Source organism: Rana temporaria, chromosome 1 (genome assembly GCF_905171775.1).
Source record: "Rana temporaria chromosome 1, aRanTem1.1, whole genome shotgun sequence".
In the NCBI taxonomy this organism is placed as follows: Eukaryota; Metazoa; Chordata; class Amphibia; order Anura; family Ranidae; genus Rana; species Rana temporaria.
This window is the reverse complement of record NC_053489.1, coordinates 641,203,269-641,224,637: the sequence shown is the minus strand read 5'-3', so window position 1 is coordinate 641,224,637 and position 21,369 is coordinate 641,203,269. Positions and strand designations below refer to the sequence as shown.

At 45.4% G+C, this 21,369-nt stretch overlaps 1 pseudogene and 2 gene segments (V, D, J or C); all 3 read left to right on the top strand.

The window, feature by feature from the left end:
- The first annotated feature begins 620 nt into the window (after positions 1 to 620).
- Positions 621 to 1,287, top strand: LOC120943300. The segment is given in 2 exon segments: positions 621 to 781; positions 899 to 1,287. Coding segments are annotated over 2 exon segments (438 nt in total).
- An 8,450-nt stretch (positions 1,288 to 9,737) lies between these two features.
- On the top strand, positions 9,738 to 10,279 carry LOC120924511. The segment is given in 2 exon segments: positions 9,738 to 9,771; positions 9,887 to 10,279. A coding segment is annotated over 1 exon segment (288 nt).
- A 5,862-nt stretch (positions 10,280 to 16,141) lies between these two features.
- Positions 16,142 to 16,880, top strand: LOC120943290 (annotated as a pseudogene).
- Positions 16,881 to 21,369: the final 4,489 nt, after the last annotated feature.

The window sequence follows — 21,369 nt, the reverse complement described above, 5'->3', positions numbered from 1 at the left end:
CTCCCCTTTAAATGTAAACTATTATGTACTATTAAAAACTGTGTATAAAATAATGATAATAAATGTAATAATTGGATGTAGAATTACTGATGTTTTTTTTGTTTTTTTTTTCAATTTAACGAGCTCATATATAGTTATCAGCAGGATTCATATGCTTCTTTTTCCTACCTTTTTGATTCACAGCTTCTATAGTGTGACATCTTATGACACTTAGGGGTCTATTTATACAGAATTTATTGGATGAACCTTACAAGCTTGTGTTCATCCGTGACAAAATCTGGATGTATACAGTGATTTCCTATGATCGTCAGCTCCATCTAGTGGCCATAATGTGGTATTTTTCTTACAGCGATATTTCAGAAAAGAATACAGCATTACGGCCATTAGACAGACTTGAGATCATATCAAATCACTGTATTAAGAAAAATACATCCAGACTTATTCAAGGGTGGGCAATGCTTCTCACATCCATCCATTAATTGTTTTATAATTTTTCCCCTTCGTTGAGGAGAACAGTGGTGAGTATAATGTGTATATAGTGTGATCAGATGTAGATGAGATCCACTGGAGTGTTTCTATCACAGATCACTGATCTGAGAATTCTAATTTCCATCTCCCCGGTATTTGCATACACAGTGTGTGGGGGGAACACCTCCCCTGTCACTCTCTCTATATATCTCATTGTACAGGAGACGTCTTCTAGTTTGGATCTGACCCTCCAGAAACATCAAGATGATTTCTCCCAGTTATCTGCTGGCTGTCATCTTCATTTCTATTCAGGGTGAGAGATGAGGCTCCTTCCATCATCCTCTGCACATACATCTATACATTGTACAATAAATACACACATCAGGATTGATAGGAAATCAATAATCAATATGTCTCTCCCCATCCTCAGGATCCTGTGGAGAGATTGTGATGACTCAGACTCCGGATTCTAGCTCTGTGTCCCCGGGACAGACAGTCACCATCACATGTACATCCAGTGCTGATACTGGGAACTACATAGCCTGGTACCAACAGAAATCAGGAAAGTCTCCAACACTTCTCATCCGTGGTGCAACCGTCCGACACACAGGAGTCCCAGGCCGGTTCTCTGGGAGGAAAGATGGATCTCGTTACACTCTGACAATTACCGGTGTGACTGAAGATGATGATGGAAAATATTACTGTCAGCAGGGTTATGATTCCTCTCACACAGTGATACAGAGCCGTACAAAAACCCCCTTCCTCTTTTATAAAGAAACACAATCACAGATGTCATCACTGGAACATTCATGGGAATAAATCTGATAAATGGATTGTTATTGTTAGTAAGAGAACTGATAATCCTGATGGGACCCAGGGCTGGTGCAAGGATTTTTGACACCCTAGGCGAAACCTCATTTTGCCGCCCCCCCCCCCCGCTCCACCAATAGGCGCACGCAGGGGGTGTGCCAGGGCACACCCTAATCACCCCATGCGGTGCAGAGTCCCCTTGCTAATATTCCACCAAAGCCCCCCAATGAAGCTCCTAAAAGTCTTTTAAAAAAATAACACAAACAAAAACATACTGACACCATCCACTGCCCTGCGGACACCAACCTCTGCCCTACTGACAAGTCCACTGCTCTACTGACACCATCCACTGCCCTATTAACCCCGTTCATGTTTTAATACATTTGGGGTGCACACCCTAATGCAAAAAGCGGCGCACACCTTTAGCTCCACCCCTGACTCCACCCCCATTGCCCTACCCATGTACACCACACCTTTTTAATAAAGGGACCAGAGGTTTTTGTGTGTCTACAGGAATGCATTGTGTGTTTCAGTGTCTGTGTGTGACTGTAAGTGATGCCGCTTCACCAGTGCCAATCAATGCAGCCTCACCTGTGCCCATCAAATTCAGGAAGTTTTACCAGTGCCCATCAAATACAGTCTCACCTGTGCCCATCAAATGCAGCCTCACCTGTGATAATGAAGGATGAGCTCTGGCGTGTTCGCATAGAACACGTGCAGAGCCCGCCAGGAAGTGTGAATGGCGCTGCGCTAATAACAGCCAGGGAGACATTTCACGATCCCTGCAGCCGAGCATCGGGACAATGTCTCCCTGGCTGTGATTAGCACAGCGCCGTGCACACTTCCTGGCGGGCTCTGCACGTGTACTATACAAACACGCCAGAGCTCATCCTTAGTGCCAATGAAATGCAGCCTCACCTGGGCCCATCAAATACAGTCTCACCTGGGCCCATCAAATACAGTCTCACCTGTGCTCATCAAATGCAGCCCCACTAGCGCCCATCAAACACAGCCTCACCCGCGCCCATCAAACGCAGCCTCACCAGCGCCCATCAAACGCAGTCTCACCAGCGCCCATCAAACGCAGCCTCACCAGCGTCCATCAAACGCAGCCTCACCAGCGTCCATCAAACGCAGTTTCACCAGCGTCCATCAAACGCAGCCTCACCAGAGCCCATCAAACGCAGTCTCACCAGCGTCCATCAAACGCAGTTTCACCAGCGTCCATCAAACGCAGTTTCACCAGCGTCCATCAAACGCAGTTTCACCAGCGTCCATCAAACGCAGCCTCACCAGTGCCCATCAAACGCAGTCTCACCAGCGCCCATCAAACACAGCTTTACCAGCGCCCATCAAACGCAGTCTCACCAGCGCCCATCAAACGCAGCCTCACCAGCGCCCATCAAACGCAGTTTCACCAGCGCCCATCAAACGCAGTTTCACCAGCGTCCATCAAACGCAGCCTCACCAGCGCCCATCAAACGCAGTCTCACCAGCGCCCATCAAACGCAGCCTCACCAGCGCCCATCAAACGCAGCCTCACCAGCGCCCATCAAACGCAGTCTCACCAGCGACCATCAAACGTAGCCTCACCAGCGCCCATCAAACGCAGTCTCACCAGCGCCCATCAAACGCAGTCTCACCAGCGCCCATCAAACGCAGTCTCACCAGCGCCCATCAAACGCAGTCTTACCAGCGCCCATCAAACGCAGTCTCACCAGCGCCCATCAAACGCAGTCTTACCAGCGCCCATCAAACGCAGCCTCACCAGCGCCCATCAAACGCAGCCTCACCAGCGCCCATCAAACGCAGCCTCACCAGCGCCCATCAAACGCAGCCTCACCTGTGCTCATCAAATGCAGGCAGCCCCACTAGCGCCCATCAAAAGTAGTCTCACCAGCGCCCATTAATGCTGCGTCACCGGTGCCCATCAAATACAGCCAGCGCCTATCAAATACAGCCCAGCCCCACCTGTGCCCATTAATGCTGCTTCACCTGTGCCCATCAATTACAGTAATACAGTTTCAGCTGTGACCATCAATGCTGCTTCACCACTGTCAATCAATGCAGCCTCGGGGGGGGGGGGGGGGGGCTAGGTACATACTTGGCGCCCGTATGCCCACTTCGTACCTGCCTCTGTCTGTGTCCAGGCTCCGCCTCCATCTATCCCCAAGCCCGGAGAGCCGCCGCGCGACTGTCCCATGATTTACTTTCGGCTCCACTCCAATGTGACACGGCCAGTGCAGGAGAGCATCCTCCGGGGGGGGGGGGGGGTTGTGGTGGACGCTGGACACACACGTCAGAGCGCAGAGCGTGGGGGCTGGTGCTGCTGCTCAGAACTATCTCTGCTCCGAGTCAGAGTGGAGAGCGGGCTGGGGGGTGTTCTGGACAGTGTGGACGCACACCACATGATGTCACTGATGTGTCAGAGCGGAGAGCGGAGACCGGAGGGGGGGGGAGCGCGCTGCTTCACACATGTCAGAGTCTCAGAGCGGCTGCCTGTGTATAGTGCAAGCTCTGTGGACAGTGCGGGAGTAGTAGAATAACCGGCGGCCGGGCGCTCTAGGCGGCAGTGCGCTCTAGGCGGCTGCCTAATCCGCCTAGTGGTAGCGCCGGCCCTGATGGGACCTTTAATAAATAGGGACAGAGAATTCCTCGGGGACATTGGTGGATTAGAACTCTGAGCTCCTCATCAAATAGAAGTAAAGTTCTGGTCCTTCCAATATATCCTGGTAATATCATCAATCAGGAAAGTCTCCAGAACTTCTCATTTATAGGCCTTTTTTTTCTAAATTCCAGCTTCCCAATGTACCAATATATCATTAATGTACCTCTGTTGCAGAAAAGAGACAGCTTCTCATTTTCCCAGTGCCAGCAATGGTGTGGGTGAAATTTGGCTGTGAAGCGGCTTTAAAAAGGCTCCTAAAGCTGCATTTGTCAAACACATTTCGGTGCGTTTAAATGTTCATTCATTCCATTGGGCAGAATATTAAAGTGGAACTAAACCCTCCTATCCTTTTCAGCCAAGGAAGCTGCCATCTTGGCCTCTGTTTGATCTGCAACTGCCGTGATGCCGCCCATGTGATCAGTTATTACACCAGACATTTGATGGTTTGACAGTTTGATTGGGAGCACAAGCAACTGTAACTGTTAAGCCTCGTACACACGACCGAGAAACATCGTTTTGCTCGTCGAGTTCCTTGTGAAGCCGTCGAGAAACTCGACAAGCCAAGTTTCTCCATTCCCATCAAGGGAATAGAGAACATGCTCTCTTTTTGGCTCGTCGAGTTTCTCGACGAAAATGTACACACGACCGGTTTCCTCGGCAAAAGAATATCTCCCAGGAAGTTCCTTGCTGGTTTTTGCCGAGAAACTCGGTCGTGTGTACGAGGCCTTAGGCCTCGTTCACACGGGCGGCTGTTCTGCCGCTGTTAAAAGCATGTTTTGTTATTTTGAAATTCAAAGACTCCAGGCACAGCGATCACTTGTAGTTGTACATTGCGATTAGCAGTGTTTACATGCGGCTGCGTTTAGCTGCGGTGGAACATTCTCGCCATTTCTGATGTGCTTCCTGTTGTTTCTCTTTGCTCGTTGCCGCTGCTATCCGCAGGAGAAATAGTACACTGCGATTACCTGCGGTTATGTGCAGATAGCTGCGCTAAATCGTTCCTGGACGCAGTCAAATTTATTTTTCTAATCGCACAAAACCCCCATGTAACAAAACCGTCGCTAAATACAGTGTGTAAATGGGACCATAGGAAAGCATTGTGAGAGTTTAGGTAGATAATTTACTATTCCTAAAAGGCAGATCTGGCCATTATTTTGCCACCAAATCCCAGACAGGCTGTGTTCAGATCCAGCTCAAGATTCACCTGAACCTCAGTCATATCCTTACACTGGATCATATACCTGCAAAATCTATATCTGTGTAACATGCTTACTGATCTTCCCTACCTTATCCTTATTATACATAAAAAATGGACTGATACTGCCATCTACTGGTGGTCTATGATTTTTTTTTTCTTTTTCTAATTGCAGCGACAAGAATATGCTCAGTATGGCCCAGATTCACAGAGTGTGGGCGCACATTACGCCGCCGTAGCGCAAATGCCGTACGCCACGCCGGCGTACCGCAGAGAGGCAAACATTGAATTCAGCAAGCTAGTGCTCCCAACGCTGCGCCAGCGTGGCTTAGGACTCGAAGGCGTAGGCTGGCGTAGGTGGAAGTGGGCGTGGCCCATGCAAATGAGGCGTGACCCCATGCAAATGATGGGCCGAGCGCCAGACAGATACGTATTACAAACTGCGCATGCGCCGTGACGTGGACGCATCCCCCTGCGCCTGCTCACAACCACGTCGGAACAACTGCCTAAACTACGCCGGATCACTTCGTATGGCGTGAACGTAACCTACGCCCAGCCAGACAAACGTCTATTGTAAAATACGCCGGCTTGTGTGCCGTGGTGCAGACCTTTGCATGTCTGCTGCTGGGTTGCGCCTCCTTACGCCTAACATACAACTTACGCGCACCTCGCGTAGCCTGCGTCGGGCGCACACAGGTTCGTGAATCACCGTATTTCCCTCATTTGCATGTTTGAATGGCTAATCAATGGGAGCGGCACTATGCTCCCAGCCTAAATGTGCGCCCACTCTACGCCGGCGTAAGCAAGATACATCGGCGGGGTGTAGCCTTGTTTTAGGCGCATATCTGTTTGTGGGTCTGGCACACAGATACTACGGCGCACATTTGCACTTACGTCGGCGTAACTTGTTATACGTCGGCGTAAGTGCTTTGTGAATCTGGGCCTATGTATTTTTCCCAGTTTGGTGTTAGGGATTATGTACATTGGGCTTAAAAAACACGACTTATACAGACATTCAGGGCCAGATTCTCAAAAGAGATACGCCGGCATATCGCCTGATACGCCGTCGTATCGCCTGATACGCCGTCGTATCTCTGAGTCCGCCCGTCGTATCTATGCGTCTGATTCATAGAATCAGTTACGCATAGATAACCATTAGATCCGACAGGCGTAAGGCTCTTACGCTGTCGGGTCTTAAATGCAATTTTTTTTTCGCCGCTAGGTGTCGCCGACGTCGTTTTCCCGATCGAGTATGCAAATTAGCAAAATACGCGAATTCCCGGACGTACGCCCGACCGACGCAGTGAAGTTACGACGTTTACGTAAGATTTGCGACGCGTAAAGTTGCCCCTGGTATATGAGGCGCAACCAATGTTAAGTATGGCCGTCGTTCCCGCGTCGAAATTTAAAAATTTACGTTGTTTGAGTAAGTCGTCCGTGAATAGGGCTGGACGCCATTTACGTTAACGTTGAAACCAATGACGTCCTTGCGACGTCATTTAGCGCAATGCACGTCGGGAAATTTTAGGGATGGTGCATGCGCAGTACGTTCGGTGCGGGAACGCGCCTAATTTAAATGATCCACGCCCCCTACCCGGATCACCAAAGTTGCATTCTGAGAGGAGTTTATGGGTATAATTTATACATGTACATGTATTCCATGTGTGGGGACGTGTATTCATAGATTATTATTCTGACCAGTAGAATACATTTACTCTCAATGTCTTATGTGTATAAATTCTCGTACTTAGAGACATTTCTTCTGGTAGAATAAATCCAGGAAATTTTGAACATAAATCCATATGCCCATGTGTATGAGGTCTTATAATTACTTGTCATAATTACTTGTTACATACAAACCAGACTCACAGTGGGAGATTTTGCACTGGCTCCAGAAATGAAGGAAATATTGAAAAACGGAAATAAATACTTCATTCACCACAAAGTTTCTGGGGTTCATAAAAGCTCATAGAAAAAGCTCTGACAGTATCATATTTCAGGAACTGGGGATGGGGAGAAAAATGTTCAGATATAGAGTTCAGTCTTACATGCCCTAAATGGGCGTCCAGGGGGGTGATAAAAACAAGTGGCTGAACCGTTGTTTTACCACCCCCACCTGCCCACATAAATCCTACCATTACAGCCAGTTGGAGTTGGACACAAGACGTCCCCCTGATGCATTGCTTTGTGGCTGTGGCAATTATAACTTGGCTAACAGAGTTTGATAGGCAGAGCCTCCTGTCAGACATGCCAGCAAAGACAAAGGAAGCGTGCCACAACTGCAAGACAAGAATTTGTCGTGAAGTACAAAACCTGCCTTGGATTTAAAAAAAAACTGATATTCAGAAGGTGGCGGGATTGCCTCCCGAATGCCTGGCAAATGCTGCTATACCACCCTTTAAAAAGCAAACTATCCCTTTTCAGAGGACGGTACAGATTGCCACCTCTGTGAAGGAGCCCTTATTGGATTACCTATCAGTCCCTTACATGGACAGAGAGAGTTCTGACTCCTCCATAAAGATCTGTTTCCTCTCTTACAATATGGGACTTTTCTTGTATTCCCCCCCCTGGTCATTTACATTCACCTGTCAGCTTCTACCAGACAGAACACTGATAAGGAGGGGGAGGGGACAATTGTTTCTTCCTATTGAAAGGTTTTCCTGTATTTCTGGGGTGGGAAGTTGCTCATCCGCTTGTCCCATTAGAGTATTCTTATGTTATTTAACCACTTCAGCTCTAGTCCATTTGGCTGCCAAATGATCGGGCCACTTTTTGCGATTCGGCACTGCGTCGATTTAACAGACAATTGCGCGGTCGTGCGACGTGGCTCCCAAACAAATTTGACGTCATTTTTTTCCCACAAATAGAGCTTTCTTTTGGTGGTATTTGATCACCTCTGCGGTTTTTATTTTTTGCGCAAAAAAAAAAAAATAGAGCGACAATTTTGAGAAAAAGCAATATTTTGTACTTTTGCTATAATAAATATCTCCATTTTTTTTTTTAAAACAAATTTTTCCTCAATTTAGGCCGATACATATTATTATACACATTTTTGGGGAAAAAAAAATCACAATAAGTGTATATTGATTGGTTTGTGCAAAAGTTATAGCGTCTACAAAATAGGGGGTAGATTTATGGCATTTTTACTATTATTTTTTATTTTACTAGTAATGGTGGCGATCTGCAATTTTTATCATGACTGCGACTTTATGGCGGATATATCGGACACGTTTGACACATTTTTGGGACTATTGTCATCGATACAGCGTTCAGTGCTATAAAAATGCACCGATAGGGAGGGAGGAAAAAAATGCACTGATTACTGTAAAAATGAGACTGGCTGTGAAGGGGTTAACCACTAGGGGGCACTGAAGGGAACAGTAGATCCATGACATGTCATCCCCCTGTTCTGCCTTTGCCAACCGCGATTGCGGGCCACCCGGGAACTTCGCACTCACGAGGCATGCGAGCGCGCCCGCTGGGCAACAAATTCAAAGGATGTACAGATACGTCCATTTGCCTGCCCATGCCATTCTGCCAACGTATATTGCCGTGAGGCCGTTCGGCAAGTGGTTAAAGGGGAGGTTCACCCTAAAAAACAACTTTCTCTAATTACACTGGCCCCCCACATTACAATACGATTATGCCTGTTATGTTTTTTTTGATGCTGTACATACCTTCGTACAGCTATTCACCCGTGCTTCGGGGGTTGCGAGGTCCCGCGGGAGTGGGCGTAGCCACGGGTGAATAGCTGTACGAAGGTATGTACAGCATCAAAAAAAACATAACAGGCATAATCGTATTGTAATGTGGGGGCCAGGGTAATTAGAGAAAGTGGTTTTTAGGGTGAACCTCCCCTTTAAATGTAAACTATTATGTACTATTAAAAACTGTGTATAAAATAATGATAATAAATGTAATAATTGGATGTGGAATTACTGATGTTTTTTTTTTTTTTTTTTTTTTCAATTTAACGAGCTCATATATAGTTATCAGCAGGATTCATATGCTTCTTTTTCCTACCTTTTTGATTCACAGCTTCTATAGTGTGACATCTTATGGCACTTAGGGGTCTATTTATACAGAATTTATTGGATGAACCTTACAAGCTTGTGTTCATCCGTGACAAAATCTGCATGTATACAGTGATTTCCTATGATCGTCAGCTCCATCTAGTGGCCATAATGTGGTATTTTTCTTACAGCGATATTTCAGAAAAGAATACAGCATTACGGCCATTAGACTTGAGATCATATCAAATCACTGTATTAAGAAAAATACGTCCAGACTTATTCAAGGGTGGGCAATGCTTCTCACATCCATCCATTAATTGTTTATAATTATTCCCCTTAGTTGAGGAGAACAGTGGTGAGTATAATGTGTTAGTGTGATCAGATTAGATGAGATCCACTGGAGTGTTTTCTATCACAGATCACTGATCTGAGAATTCTAGTTTCCATCTCCCCGGTATTTGCATACACAGTGTGTGGGGGGAACACCTCCCCTCTCACTCTCTCTATATATCTCATTGTACAGGAGAACGTCTTCTAGTTTGGATCTGACCCTCCAGAAACATCAAGATGATTTCTCCCAGTTTATCTGCTGGCTGTCATCTTCATTTCTATTCAGGGTGAGAGATGAGGCTCCTTCCATCATCCTCTGCACATACATCTATACATTGTACAATAAATACACACTCAGGATTGATAGGAAATCAATAATCAATATGTCTCTTCCATCCTCAGGATCCTGTGGAGAGATTGTGATGACTCAGACTCCGGATTCTAGCTCTGTGTCCCCGGGACAGACAGTCACCATCACATGTACATCCAGTTCTGCTATTTATAGCTACATAGCCTGGTACCAACAGAAGCCCCAACAACCTCCAAAGCTTCTTATATCAGGTGCCAGCACTCGGCAATCCGGGATCCCGGACAGGTTCAGTGGATCAGGATCTGGATCTAAATTCACATTAACAATTAATGGAGCGACTGAAGAAGATGAAGCAAAATATCACTGTCAGCAGTATAGCTCCTACCCTCTCACACAGTGATACAGAGCCGTACAAAAACCTCCTTCCTCTTTTATAAAGAAACACAATCACAGATGTCATCACTGGAACATTCATGTGAATAAATCTGATAAATGGATTGTTATTGTTAGTAAGAGACTGATAATCCTGATGGGACCTTTAATAAATAGGGACAGAGAATTCCTCGGGGACATTGGTGGATTAGAACTCTGAGCTCCTCATCAAATAGAAGTAAAGTTCTGGTCCTTCCAATATATCCTGGTAATATCATCAATCAGGAAAGTCTCCAGAACTCTCATTTATAGCCTTTCTTTTCTAAATTCCAGCTTCCCGAGTGTACCAATATATCATTAATGTACCTCTGTTGCAGGAAAAGAGACAGATTTTCATTCCCCAGTGCCAGCAAATGGTGGGGTGAAATTTGCTGTAAGCGGCTTTGAAAAGGCTCCTAAAGCTGCATTTGTCAAACACATTTAGGGTGCGTTTAAATGTTCATTCATTCGCATTGGGCAGAATATTAAAGTGGAACTAAACCTCCTATCCTTTTCTCAGCCAAGGAAGCTGCCATCTTGCCTCTGTTTGATCTGCAACTGCCGTGATGCTGCCCATGTGATCAGTTATTACACCAGACATTTGATGGTTGTCAGTTTGATATGGAGCACAAGCAACTGTAACTGTTAAGCCTCGTACACACGACCGAGGAACTCGACGGTGAAACACATCGTTTTGCTCGTCGAGTTCCTTGTGAAGCCATCGAGAAACTCGACAAGCCAAGGGAATAGAGAACATGCTCTCTTTTTGGCTCGTCGAGTTTCTCAACGAAAATGTACACACGACCGGTTTCCTCGGCAAAAAAAATCTCCCAGCAAGTTCCTTGCTGGTTTTTGCCCAGAAACTCGGTTGTGTGTACGAGGCCTCAGGCCTCGTTCACTACGTGCGGCTGTTCTGCCGCTGTTTAAAAGCATGTTTTGTTATTTTGAAATTCAAAGACTCCAGGCACAGCGATCACTTGTAGTTGTACATTGCGATTAGCAGTGTTTACATGCGGCTGCGTTTAGCTGCGAGTGGAACATTCTCGCCATTTTCTGATGTGCTTCCTGTTGTTTCTCTTTGCTCGTTGCCGCTGCAATCTGCAGGAGAAATACCGTAGTACACTGCGATTACCTGCGGTTATGTGCAGATAGCTGCACTAAATCGTTCCTGGACGCAGTCAAATTTATTTTTCTAATCGCACAAAACCCCCATGTAACAAAACCGTCGCTAAATGCAGTGTGTAAATGGGACCATAGTAAAGCATTGTGAGAGTTTAGGTAGATAATTTACTATTCCTAAAAGACAGATCTGGCCATTATTTTGCCACCAAATCCCAGACAGGCTGTGTTCAGATCCAGCTCAAAATTCACCTGAACCTCAGCCATATCCTTACACTGGATCACATACCTGCAAAATCTATATCTGTGTAACATGCTTACTGATCTTCCCTACCTTATCCTTATTATACATAAAAAATGGACTGATACTGCCATCTACTGGTGGTCTTTGATTTTTTTTTCTTTTTCTAATTGCAGTGACAAGAATATGCTCAGTATGTCCCCAGATTCACAGAGTGTGGGCGCACATTACCCGCGGTATCGCAAATGCCGTACGCCACGCCGGCGTACCGCAGAGAGGCAAACATTGAGTTCAGCAAGCCAGTGCTCCCAACGCCAGCGCCAGCGTGGCGTAGGACTCGAAGGCGTAGGCCGGCGTAGGTGGAAGTGGGCGTGACCCATGCAAAATGAGGCGTGACCCCATGCAAATGATGGGCCGAGCGCCAGACAGATACGTATTACAAACTGCGCATGCGCCGTGACGTGGACGCATCCCCCTGCGCCTGCTCACAACCACGTCGAACAACTGCCTAAACTACGCCGGATCACTTCGTATGGCGTGAACGTAACCTAAAGCCCAGCCAGACAAACGTCAACGTAAAATACGCCGGCTTGTGTTCCGTGGTGCAGACCATTGCATGTCTGCTGCTGGGTTGCGCCTCCTTTATGGGGACAAACTTAACGCCGGACATAAACATACGCGCCACCTTGCGTAGCCTGCGTCGGGGCGCACACAGGTTCGTGAATCACCGTATTTCCCTCATTTGGATGTTTGAATGGCTAATCAATGGAGCGGCACCATGCTCCCAGCCTAAATGTGCGCCCACTCTACGCCGGCGTAAGCAAGATTACGTCGGCGGTGTGTAGCCTGTGTTTTAGGCGCATATCTGTTTGTGGGTCTGGCGCACAGATGCTACGGCGCACATTTGCACTTACGTCGGCGTAACTTGTTATACGTCGGCGTAAGTGCTTTGTGAATCTGGGCCTATGTATTTTTCCCAGTTTGGTGTTAGGGATTATGTACATTGGGCTTAAAAAACACGACTTATACAGACATTCAGGGCCAGATTCTCAAAAGAGATACGCCGGCGTATCGCGTGATACGCCGTCGTATCTCTGAGTCGGCCCGTCGTATCGCCTGATACGCCTTCGTATCTCTGAGTCCGCCCGTCGTATCTATGCGTCTGATTCATAGAATCAGTTACGCATAGATAACCATTAGATCCGACAGGCGTAAGGCTCTTACGCTATCGGATCTTAAATGCAATTTTTTTTTTCGCCGCTAGGTGTCGCCGACGTCGTTTTCCCGATCGAGTATGCAAATTAGCAAAATACGCGAATTCCCGAACGTACGCCCGACCGACGCAGTGAAATTACAACGTGCAAGTAAGATTTGCGACGCGTAAAGTTGCCCCTGCTATATGAGGCGCAACCAATGTTAAGTATGGCCGTCGTTCCCGCGTCGAAATTTCAAAATTTACGTTGTTTGCGTAAGTCGCCCGTGAATAGGGCTGGACGCCATTTACGTTAACGTCTAAACCAATGACGTCCTTGCGACGTCATTTAGCGCAATGCACGTCATGAAATTTTAGGGACGCGCATGCGCAGTACGTTCGGTGCGGGAACGCGCCTAATTTAAATGATCCCCACGCCCCCTACCCGAATCATTTGAATTAGGCGGGCTTGCCGCCGGAGGATTTACGCTACGCCGCCGCAACTTTACAGGCAAGTGCTTTGTGAAACAAGCACTTGCCATAAAACTTGCGGCGGCATAACGTAAATGAGATACGTTACGCCGCCGCATTTTTAAGCCAGTCTACGAGAATCTGGCCCTCAGTGTTTTTATTTTTAACACCTTTAGAAGGACCTCTATGATGGTCTATGTGGCCATGCACCATAGGTATTTACAGGCATATTAGAAGAGGAGCGTTACAGCAGAAAATAAAAGGCACCAAAGCTGCATTCTGAGAGAGTTTATGGTATAATTTATACATGAACATGTATTCCATGTGTGGGGAGTGTATTCATAGATTATTATTCTGACCAGTAGAATACATTTACTCTCAATGTCTTATGTGTATAAATTCTCGTACTTAGAGACATTTCTTCTGGTAGAATAAATCCAGCAAATTTTGAACATAAATCCATATGCCCATGTGTATGAGGTCTTATAATTACTTGTCATAATTACTTGTTACATACAAACCAGACTCACAGTGGGAGATTAGCACTGGCTTCCAGAAATGAAGGACATATTGAAAAACGGAAATTAAATACTTCATTCACCACAAAGTTTCTGGGGTTCATAAAAGCTCATAGAAAAAGCTCTGACAGTATCATATTTCAGGAACTGGGGATGGGGAGAAAAATGTTCAGATATACAGAGTTCAGTCTTACATGCCCTAAATGGGCGTCCAAGGGGGGGGATTAAAAAAAAGTGGCTGAACCGTTGTTTTACCACCCCACCTGCCCACATAAATCCTACCATTACAGCCAGTTGGAGTTGGACACAAGACGTCCCCCTGATGCATTGCTTTGTGGCTGTGGCAATTATAACTTGGCTAACAGAGTTTGATAGGCAGAGCCTCCTGTCAGACATGCACAGCAAAGACAAAGGAAGCGTGCCACAACTGCAAGACAAGAAATTTGTGGTGAAGTACAAAATCCTCCCTTGGATTAAAGAAAAAACTGAAATTCAGAAGGTGGCGGGATTGCCTCCCGAATGCCTGGCAGATGCTGCTATACACCCTTTAAAAAGCAATCTATCACTTTCAGAGGATGGTACAGATTGCCAACCCTGTGAAAGATCCTTATTGGATTACCTATCAGTCCCTTACATGGACATAGAGAGTTCTGACTCCTCCATAAGATCTGTTTCCTCTCTTACAATATGGGACCTTTCTGTATTTCCCCCCCTGGTCATTTACATTCACCTGTCAGCTTCTACCAGACAGAACACTGATAAGGAGGGGGAGGGGACAATTGTTTTCTTCCAATTTGAAGGTTTTACTGTATTTCTGGGGTGGGAAGCTGCTCATACCGCTTGTCCCATTTAGAGTATTCTTATGTTATTTAACCACTTCAGCTCTAGTCCATTGGCTGCCAAATGATCGGGCCACTTTTTGCGATTCGCACTGCGGTCGGTTTAACTGACAATTGCGCGGTCGTGCGACGTGGCTCCCAAACAAATTTTACGTCATTTTTTTCCACAAATAGAGCTTTCTATATTTTGCGCAATAAACAAAAATAGAGCGACAATTTTGAGAAAAAGCAATATTTTGTACTTTTGCTATAATAAATATCCCCATTTTTTTTTTAAAAAAAAGCAAATTTTCCTCAATTTAGGCCGATACGTATTCTTCTACATATTTTGGTAAAAAAAATCACATTAAGCGTATATTGATTGGTTTGCGCAAAGTTATAACGTCTACAAAATAGGGGGTAGATTTATTGCATTTTTATTATTATTATTATTATTTTTTTTACTAGTAATGGCGGCGATCTGAAATTTTTATCGTTGACTGCGCTTTATGGGTGACACATCGGACACTTTTTGACACATTTTTGGACTATTGTATTTATACAGCGATCAGTGCTATATTAATGCACTGATTAATGTAAAAATGACACTGGCAGTGAAGGGGTTAACCACTAGGGTGCACTGAAGGGGTTAAGTGTGTCCTAGGGAGTGATTCTAACGGTGAGGGGGAGGAGCTACCAGTGACACATCAGCGATCACTGTTTCCCGATCACAGGGAACAGTAGATCCATGACATGTCACTAGGCGTAACAGGGGAAATGCCTTGTTACAAAGGCATCCCCTGTTCTGCCTTTGCCGACGCAATTGCGGGCCGCCCAAGAACTTCGCACACACGAGGCATGCGGCGCTGCGGAGCTTGCCCGCTGGGCAGCAAATTCAAAGGGGACGTACAGGTACGCCCATTTGCCTCCCCGTGCAATTCTGCTGACGTATATCGGCAAGTGGTTTAAATGTAAACTATTATGTACTAATAAAAACTGTGTATAAAATAATGATAATAAATATAATAATTGGAGTGGAATTACTGATGGGTCATTTTTTTTTTTTTTTTGACATTTAAGACGCTCATATTAGTATATCAACAGGATTTATATGCTTCTTTTTCCTACCTTTTTGATTCACACAGCTTCTATAGTGTGACATCTTATGGCACTTAGGGTCTATTTATACAGAATTTATTGGATGAACCTTACAAGCTTGTGTTCACTCCGTGACAAAAATCTGCATGTATACAGTGATTCCTATGATTGTCAGCTCCATCTAGTGCCATAATGTGGTATTTTTCTTACAGCGCTATTTCAGAAAAGAATACAGCATTACGGCCATTAAGACAGACTTGAGATCATATCAAATCACAGTATTAGAAAAATACGTCCAGACTTATTCAAGGGTGGGCAATGCTTCTCACATCCATCCATGATTTTTTCTATAATTAGTCCCCTTAGTTGAGATGAACAGTGATGAGTATAATGTGTTAGTGTGATCAGATGTAGAGGAGATCCACTGGAGTGTTTCTATCACAGATCACTGATCTGAGAATTCTAATTTCCATCTCCCCGGTATTTGCATACACAGTGTGTGGGGGGAACACCTCCCCTGTCACTCTCTCTATATATCTCATTGTACAGGAGACGTCTTCTAGTTTGGATCTGACCCTCCAGAAACATCAAGATGATTTCTCCCAGTTATCTGCTGGCTGTCATCTTCATTTCTATTCAGGGTGAGAGATGAGGCTCCTTCCATCATCCTCTGCACATACATCTATACATTGTACAATAAATACACACATCAGGATTGATAGGAAATCAATAATCAATATGTCTCTTCTCATCCTCAGGATCCTGTGGAGAGATTGTGATGACTCAGACTCCGGATTCTAGCTCTGTGTCCCCGGGACAGACAGTCACCATCACATGTACATCCAGTTCTGATGTAAGAGGCTGGGTAGCCTGGTACCAACAGAAACCCCAACAGCCTCCAAAGCTTCTTATAGCAGGTGCCAGCACTCGGCAATCCGGAATCCCGGACAGGTTCAGTGGTTCCAGATCTGGAAATGTATACACACTGACCATCACTGGAGGACTGAAGATGATGAAGCAAAATATTACTGTCAGGCAGGGCTTGGAGCACACCTTACACACAGTGATACAGAGCCGTACAAAAAACCTCCTTCCTCTTTTATAAAGAAACACAATCACAGATGTCATCACTGGAACATTCATGTGAATAAATCTAATAAAAGGATTGTTATTGTTAGTAAGAGAACTGATATCCTGGATGGGACCTTTAATAAATAGGGACAGAGAATTCCTCGGGGACATTGGTGGATTAGAACTCTGAGCTCCTCATCAAATAGACAGTAAAGTTCTGGGTCCTTCCAATATATCCTGGTAATATCATCAATCAGGAAAGTCTCCAGAACTTCTCATTTATAGGCCTTTCTTCTCTAAATTCCAGCTTCCCGATTACAATATATCATTAATGACCTCTTGTTGCGAAAAGAGACAGATTTTCATTTCCCCAGTGCCAGCAATGGTGTGGGTGAAATTTGGCTGTGAAACGGCTTTGAAAAGGCTCCTAAGCTGCATTTTTCAAACACATTTAGGTGCGTTTAAATATTCATTCATTCCATTGGGCAGAATATTAAAGTGGAACTAAACCCCCTATCCTTTTCAGCAAGGAAGCTGCCATCTTGGCCTCTGTTTGATCTGCAACTGCCATGATGCTGCCCATGTGATCAGTTATTACACCAGACATTTGATGGTTTGACAGTTTGATTGGAGCGCAAGCAACTGTAAGGCCCCGTACACACGACCAGTTTCCTCGGCAGAATTCAGCTTCCGACCGAGGTGCTGGCTGAATTCTGCCGAGAAACCCGGCCGTGTGTACACTTTCGGCCGAGGAAGCCGACGAGGACCTCGGCGAGGAAATAGAGAACATGTTCTCTATTTCCTCGTTGTTCTATGGGAGAACTCGGCCCGCCGAGGTCCTCGGCGGCTCCAGGACTGAACTGGCCGAGGAACTCGATGTGTTTGGCACGTCGAGTTCCTCGGCCGTGTGTACGGGGCCTCACTCTTAAGCCTCGTACACACGACCGAGAAACATCGTTTTGCTCGTCGAGTTCCTTGTGAAGCCGTCGAGAAACTCGACAAGCCAAGTTTCTCCATTCCCATCAAGGGAATAGAGAACATGCTCTCTTTTTGGCTCGTCGAGTTTCTCGACGAAAATGTACACACGACCGGTTTCCTCGGCAAAAGAATATCTCCCAGCAAGTTCCTTGCTGGTTTTTGCCAAGAAACTCGGTCGTGTGTACGAGGCCTCAGGCTGTTCTGCCGCTGTTAAAAGCATGTTTTGTTATTTTGAAATTCCAAGACTCCAGCACAGCGATCACTTGTAGTTGTACATTGCGATTAGCAGTGTTTACATGCGGCTGCGTTTTAGCTGCGGTGGAACATTCTCGCCATTATCTGATGTGCTTCCTGTTGTTTCTCTTTGCTCGCTGCAATCCGCAGGAGAAATACCGTAGTACACTGCGATTACCCCTGCGGTTATGTGCAGATAGTTGCACTAAAATCGTTCCTGGACGCAGTCAAATTTATTTTTCTAACCGCACAAAACCCCATGTAACAAAACCGTCGCTAAATGCAGTGTGTAAATGGGACCATAGAAAGCATTGTGAGAGTTTAGGTAGATAATTTACTATTCCTAAAAGACAGATCTGGCCATTATTTTGCCACCAAATCCCAGACAGCCTGTGTTCAGATCCAGCTCAATATTCACCTGAACCTCAGCCATATCCTTACACTGGATCATATACCTGCAAAATCTATATCTGTGTAACATGCTTACTGATCTTCCCTACCTTATCCTTAATATACATAAAAAATGGACTGATACTGCCATCTACTGGTGGTCTTTTGATTTTTTTTCTTTTTCTAATTGCAGTGACAAGAATATGCTCAGTATGTCCCAGATTCACAGAGTGTGGGCGCACATTACGCCGCCGGTAGCGCAATGCGCGTAACGCCCACGCCGGCGTAGCGCGGAGAGGCAAACATTGAATTCAGCAAGCCAGTGCTCCAACGCTGGCGCCAGCGTGGCGTAGGATTCGAAGGCGTAGGCTGTGCGTAGGTGGGAAGTGGGCATGACCCATGCAAATGAGGCATGACCTCCATGCAAATGATGGGCCGAGCACCAGACAGATACGTATTACAAACTGCGCATATGCGCCGTGACGTGGACACATCCCCCGGCGCCTGCTCACAACCACGGTCGGAAGCAACTGCCTAAAACTACGATCGGATCACTTCGTATGGCTGTGAACGTAACCTACCCCAGCCAGACAACTGTACAATGTAAAATACGCCGGCTTGTGTTCCGTGGTGCAGACCTTTGCATGTCTGCTGCTGGGTTGCGCCTCCTTTATGGGGAATAACTTTACGCCGGACATACAACTTACGCGCACCTTGCGTAGCCTGCATCGGGCGCACACAGGTTCGTGAATCACCGTATTTCCCTCATTTGGATGTTTGAATGGCTAATCAATGGGAGCGGCACCATGCTCCCAGCCTAAATGTGCGCCCACTCTACGCCGGCGTAAGCAAGATACGTTGGCGGTGTGTAGCCTGGTTTTAGGCGCATATCTGTTTGTGGGTTTGGCGCACAGATACTACGGCGCACATTTGCACTTACGTCGGCGTAACTTGTTATACGTCGGCGTAAGTGCTTTGTGAATCTGGGCCTATGTATTTTTCCCTGTTTGGTGTTAGGGATTTTGTACATTGGCCTCAAAAAACACGACTTATACAGACATTCAGGGCCAGATTCTCAAAAGAGATACGCCGGCGTATCGCCTGATACGCCGTCGTATCTATGCACCTGATTCATAGAATCAGTTACGTATAGATAACCATTAGATCCGACAGGCGTAAGGCTCTTACGCTATCGGATCTTAAATGCAATTTTTTTTTTTCGCCGCTAGGTGTCGCCGACGTCGTTTTCCCGATCGAGTATGCAAATTAGCAAAATACGCGAATTCCCGAACGTACGCCTGACCGACGCAGTGAAGTTACGACGTTTACGTTTACATAAGATTTGCGACGCGTAAAGTTGCCCCTGCTATATGAGGCGCAACCAATGTTAAGTATGGCCGTCGTTCCCGCGTCGAAATTTCAAAATTTACGTCGTTTGCGTAAGTCGTCCGTGAATAGGGCTGGACGCCATTTACGTTAACGTCGAAACCAATGACCACTGCGATGCTTTAACTGACAATTGCGCGGCCGTGCGACGTGGCTCCCAAACAAAATTGACGTCCTTTTTTCCCCACAAATAGAGCTTTTGGTGGTATTTGATCACTTCTGCGGTTTTTATTTTTTGCACTATAAACAAAAATAGAGCGACAATTTTGAAAAAAAAGCAATATTTTGTACTTTTTGCTATAATAAATATCCCCAATTTTTTTTTTAAAAAAAGCAAATTTTTTCTCAGTTTAGGCCGATACGTATTCTTCTACATATTTTTGGTAAAAAAAATCACAATAAGCGTATATTGATTGGTTTGCGCAAAAGTTATAACGTCTACAAAATAGGGGGTAGATTTATGGCATTTTTATTATTATTATTTTTTTTTTACTAATAATGGCGGCAATCTGCAATTTTTATCGTGACTGCGACTTTATGGCGGACACATCGGACACTTTTGACACATTTTTGGGACTATTGTCATTTATACAGCGATCAATGCTATATTAATGCACTGATTACTGTAAAAATTACACTGGCAGTGAAGGGGTTAACCACTAGGGGGCACTGAAGGGGTTAAGTGTGTCCTAGGGAGTGATTCTAACTGTGAGGGGGAGGAGCTACCACTGTTCCCAATCACATGGAACAGTAGATCCATGACATGTCACTAGGCGGAACAGGGAAATGCTTTGTTTACAAAGGCATCCCCCTGTTCTGCATTTGCCGACTGCAATTGCCGTCCGCCCGGGAACTTCGCACTCACGAGGCATGCGGCGCTGCGAGCGTGCCCGCTGGGCAGCAATTTCAAAGGGACGTACAGGTACGCCCATTTGCCTGCCCGTGCCATTCTGCCGACGTATATCGGCGTGAGGCCGTCGGCAAGTGGTTAAATGTAAACTATTATGTACTATTAAAAACTGTGTATAAAATAATGATAATAAATGTAATAATTGGATGTGGAATTACTGATGGGTCTTTTTTTTTTTTTTTTCAATTTAAGGCGCTCATATATAGTTATCAACAGGATTTATATGCTTCTTTTTCCTACCTTTTTGATTCACAGCTTCTATAGTGTGACATCTTATGACACTTAGGGGTCTATTTATACAGAATTTATTGGATGAACCTTACAAGCTTGTTTCATCCGTGACAAAATCTGGATTGTATAAGTGATTTCCTATGATCGTCAGCTCCTTCTAGTGGCCATAAATGTGGTATTTTTCTTTACAGCGCTATTCAGAAAATAATACTGCATTACGGCCATTAGACTTGAGATCAAATCAAATCACTGTATTATAGAAAAATACGTCCAGACTTATTCAAGGGTGGCAATGCCTTCTCAAATCCATCCATGATTTTTTTTATAATTAGTCCCCTTCGTTGAGATGAACAGTGGTGAGTATAATGTGTATATAGTGTGATCAGATGTAGATGAGATCCACTGGAGTGTTTCTATCACCGATCACTGATCTGAGAATTCCTAGTTTCCATCTCCCGGTATTTGCATACTCAGTGTGTGGGGGGAACACCTCCCCTGTCTCTCTCT